Below are 5,000 nucleotides of genomic sequence, written 5' to 3'. Positions count from 1 at the left end.
GCCAACATAGACGTCGATCATGCGGTGAAGATTCTGACCGAGAGCTTGTACTTGAATCCTCGGCGAAGATTATTTGTTCACCGGCGTTGCCTGGTACCACATGTTGAATCAACTAAACCCACATATTCCGCCGGTATGCAAATTCTCATATTACACCTGGGGAAAAGGGTAAATATTTTTTGGTATGCTCATGACATACAGCGTTGTATGTATATAGATTGAGTAGTTTGTTCGTTCTTAATTCGCAGAGAGTGGTTAGAATAACCCTGTCGTCCTTGTTTCTGTTTCTTGGTTTTGTGTTACCATTCTCTGCAACTGCCCAATACGTTCGAGGATGTTATTACACCAACTGGTCCCAATAAGGAAATTTACAAGTGGCACTCTCAGGACCATTCTCATCACCAGAGCCTCGAATATGACCCGAGGCTCTGGGACACTCTGTGTAGGAATACATGCACCGTAGGGTCCTTATAGCCAAAAACTAGCTATTTGAACCTTAGGGAACCTGCTCACTCCTCGTGTTAACATGAATACACCAATCAGAGACGCTTATTATTGTTTTTGACGAAAGCAAACGAGAAGACCTTAGTTATGAACAAAAGAGAAAAGCTCTGGGGTCGAGATTGCCTCAGGACTGAAAGGGTTAAAATGCTTTCAAAAACTCATTCAATCAGGAGCCTGACAGCGTATCAAAAAAACATCGATAAAACGGCATGTGCATGAGCTTTAAACTCGATAAAACGCTCGCCATTAAAATTCTTTATATGACGAATAGTAATGAGTCCCGGCTTGTTTTTCTTGTATCCTAATATTTTCCCCTCAAATGTTGGGTAGGGTCGTACCTCAAGTTGAACACTATATTTCATTGGCAGCATAGTGCCGTACTTCCTATTTTTTTCTGTGCTAAATCCATTGTTATCTTTGTTCGTTCTTTTGTTCTTTTGGCCAATCCTGATGACAGTTCAATGAGGTACGGTACGACCTTTGTTCGGACTCCCGAGGGACACGCTTTTTGAGCAGCGTTCTCGAAGCCGTTCAAAAAACTCACAGCACTTGCTTTATGGGCTCTAAAAGCACTCGGCTACGCCTCATGTTTTTAAACCCGATAAAACATTGCTACTCGTTTTAGAAAAAAGTACTTCAAAATATATTGCAAATAAAATTCATGGCCAGAGTTCATGTAAGAATGGCTCTAGACATTGTATCAGTTTTCTTATATCTTTTCAGGTTGTAATGGGCGTTACACAGGATGCTTTAATTAAAAGGGCTGTGTCACAGAATTTCCATAACCATAACTCAAATACAGCGACTGAGAACTGGGAATCACATCGAGCGAAACGTAAAAATAACTTCTTAGAACATTGGACTGAGGGAGATTTGAAAAAAAAGCGAAATTGAGGAAGATTAATTACAATGGATTGCAATTGGCGTTTTTGAAAACTGTTCCGCCTAAGAGTTTTTTAAAGTTTATCTCTCTTGTTTGTAACTTAAATTATGAATCCTCGACAGATATTTTTTCTAGGAATCTTTGAGTTTTTGCTGTTGAATTAAGAGTAATTTCTGGGTTTACGCTAACTCGCAAATTGAATATGAGGGAATAACTTGTAAACAGCGTTGCCCTGACACACCAGCCCCTATTTTTTCACCGGTTATTGACCCCTAATTTAATGGTCTCTCAATCCAATTTCAAATTCTATTTAAATGATATCATTTTGTTTGTTATTATCTTCTTTACCACCAGTGCTTTTCGATATACAAAGCCGAAATAGACCTTGAAACAATCTCACTTATAATAATTATATATAGAAACCATGTAAAAGATATTTGGTTCTACTGATGCTTTCCTAAGTGTAAAATAAAGTCGCTTGGTAAAACGTTGGAAACAGCTTTTCTTAAATCGGAATCTTATTTATCTTTTATTGTTATTGTACTGAAAAGCAGGTGGAACTGAGGATTATACCATAGAATTTACTATTTTTGTAAACGAGGAGAACGAATGTGTCTTTTTTGACTTACTTAAATTCTAGGGTGATTTTTGACTTTCGGGGCCTGTAAAACAGCATTTCAAATGTGGATTTTTGCGGCAGTAGAAATTGTTCTCGTCATCACAACATTTGCAAGTAAGAGCTTTGTCTGTACGCGACTGACCATTTCGCACGTTATATATTTCTATAGACAGAACTAGTGTTTTATTTTGTACACGCAGAAACTACTTGGAAATATGGTGACAGCGATCGCGACGATGGAAGTAGGTATTTAGGTATTTGCTTTTCTGTAGACAATCTTCCTATGTAGGAGCTTTTAAACTCTTGGAACTCAGTCGTGGCATTTGGGCGAAAATATATAATCCCCTTGTACCAATTAATGGACTCTTGGTTGTACCTTGATTTTGTGTGAGTTTTTGGTCCTGACATACGCAGGGACCTTTCTTTGGGACTGACGTTTCGACAACCTGAGCGGAAGTGAATGAAACCTGTTGTAGTTGACACATTGTCAATGTTGTTGTTTTGCATGCTGTTTGCCCCTTTTTTTGGTCACAGTCTCCAACTGGCTTTTCGCCAGACCCGGAGGAGGCGTCAGTGAGATGGGAGCAGATGGTGCGGGAATAGACAGTCCACAGTCATTGTATTCAGACAGTTTCTTTTCAACCTAAGGCGATTGCTCTTCTCAATCGCTGCTCTATCTAGTATCGCCAATTGCCAAATAGTTTAGGAGTCTTTTACTGTTGATTATCTCAAGCCGGCCGCTTTCTTCTTCGCAAAAAAAAAAAAAAAAAAAAAAAAAAAAAAAAAAAAAATAAAAATAATAGTAAGATATTCTTTGTTTCTTAATCAGTCTATGGCCCTAGAGCATGGGGGAACGTTGCCAGTTCTTGTCGACAATCTGACCAATCGCCTATCGATATTGTAACCGAGGAGGTAGAAGCAGACTCTTCCCTCGGGGAACTTGACATCAGCTGTGATAATGATAAAGGACTATTCAATGGAATTCTGCTGAACAATGGTCGCGAGCCAGTGCTGACTGCAGATGATGAGCGAGGCACTTGCAACCTCACTGGCGCTGTACTGAAAAACAAGAATTTCCAACTCCACGATCTTAACATCCATTTTGGATGCGATACCGACAAAGGCTCTGAGCATACGATAGATGGAAAAGCATTCCCAGCCGAAGTAAGACTCTAATTTCTGACCGTGCCAGCTTCAAATTATTATCATTAAATTGGTAGATTTCTTGCACTTTTAAGTTCACTGTGCATCGCAAACTGAAGTTAGAGGTTTTCCGTTGGGCATCAGATGTTGAGATAATATACCAATATGGACATTCGTTTACATTGAAATTTAATTTGTCCTTGAATTAAAGACAGCGGGGTGAAGACTAAGATTATTTCCTTTTCCACTTTTTTATTCGTACGATACGAGGTAAAATGATAAGCAATAGTTTCATATCAGCAACGTATATTTACAAGTGTCCTTATGACACAGAGTTGAGACATTAAGAACACACTTATATGTTACTTTCTCCTTCCACTTATTAAACTAAACTAGGCGTGTCACCATTCTTTTTGTTACCGCACAGTTGCAGGTGATGTTTTACAATACTGATTACGGAAGTTACGAAATTGCGGCTCCACTGCAGGATGGTTTAGCTGGAATTTCAGTTCTTCTAAAGGTGAGAAAGCCGTTGGGTCAATTTTATCAGTAGATTACCTGAAACCAGGAAAACTAAAACCGATTGCGCTTTTGTTACATTCACAGATTGGACATTCAAAGAACATCGCTTTGGATAGCATTGTGGATCAAATGGACGATGTTGCGATTGAAGGTTTGTCACATTTATTTTAATGCCATATAGGATTTGTGGAAAACGGATTATTTCTACCCGCAGTTTTGAGATGTTTTGATTCTGTCTAACACGACTTAAAAAGCTTTATAGGGTGGCTTAAGGTATCAGTGTACCCCAATTTAATGACCATCATTCTTTGGCGCCGCTTTACGGTCGGACGTTTGCCTCAAACCCCAGTGAAGTATATATTTTTGGAAGCTTAATAATTGAAGATTACGAATGTATATTCAGTATTAACATAAAAAAAAAATCAGGTTTTCCAAATACAGTGCGCGATTTCTCAAAGTACAGAGGTTCAAAAATCAAGTTCGTTTCCTACTCGGATTTGAGCGGGAGAACGCGATCAACATCGCTAGGACTTCTTGAAATCTCTATCTAAAACCTGTGTAGGGGAATTTTTATTTTTTTGCTTCTTTCAAAAGTTATGACTATTTTAGTGAAGAGAATGCATGTTTTATCAACTCTCAAAGTTAAACTGCTTGTCAAAACAAAACCAGACAAGTAGTCAAAATACATACTTTACTGGGATTTGCGTCAAACGTCCGACCGTAAAGCGGCACTAAAGAATGATGGTCATTTGGGGTACACTGATACTTAGACTGACCTACGGTGGCCCACAAGGGCAATACACCAATATATATTCCAGTACAACAATATATATTCTAGTACAACAATATATATTCCAGTACAACAATACTTATTCCAGTACAACAATACTTATTCCAGTACAACAATACTTATTCCAGTACAACAATATTTATTGCAGTACAACAATATTTATCGCAGTACAACAATATTTCTTGCAGTACAACAATATTTATTGCAGTACAGAATGATGTATATTCAAGTACAGATATACATTTTTATTCCGTGACAGAATTATAAGTTCCAGTACAGAAATATATATTCTAGTACAAAAATATGTATTTCAGTACAAAGATGTGTGTTCTAGTATATCAACATAAATATGTTATAGCAGAGAAATATGTACATTCCCGTACAGAAATACAGCGCATGCAATTATTTTTAAAATTGAGCGTAGTGGATGGAGGCAACCATGGAGTTGAGGCTTAATTCCCAGTGCACTCAGCGGTCAGCTGGCGGGAACGTTAAGCAGTTACAAAATGGCGGCTTTCTTGAGCATTTGTGAGTGTGGA

General features: G+C 38.2%; 1 protein-coding gene across 1 annotated transcript in view; it reads left to right on the top strand.

Moving 5' to 3' along the window:
* The first annotated feature begins 1,993 nt into the window (after positions 1-1,993).
* The window catches only part of LOC138027396 (carbonic anhydrase-like), an 11,855-nt gene continuing 8,848 nt past the window's right edge, over positions 1,994-5,000 (top strand). Inside the window, exons 1-5 of the mRNA XM_068874970.1 lie at positions 1,994-2,120; positions 2,207-2,248; positions 2,836-3,170; positions 3,577-3,669; positions 3,756-3,822. Coding sequence (XP_068731071.1) covers positions 2,069-2,120; positions 2,207-2,248; positions 2,836-3,170; positions 3,577-3,669; positions 3,756-3,822 — 589 coding nt within the window. The 5' untranslated portion in view covers positions 1,994-2,068. The remainder of the gene's footprint in view (positions 2,121-2,206; positions 2,249-2,835; positions 3,171-3,576; positions 3,670-3,755; positions 3,823-5,000) is intronic.

The sequence above is a fragment of the Montipora capricornis genome, chromosome 12 (assembly GCF_036669925.1).
Source record: "Montipora capricornis isolate CH-2021 chromosome 12, ASM3666992v2, whole genome shotgun sequence".
Classification (NCBI taxonomy): domain Eukaryota; kingdom Metazoa; phylum Cnidaria; class Anthozoa; order Scleractinia; family Acroporidae; genus Montipora; species Montipora capricornis.
The sequence above is the reverse complement of the archived record's forward strand: the minus strand, read 5'-3'. Positions and strand labels throughout refer to the sequence as shown.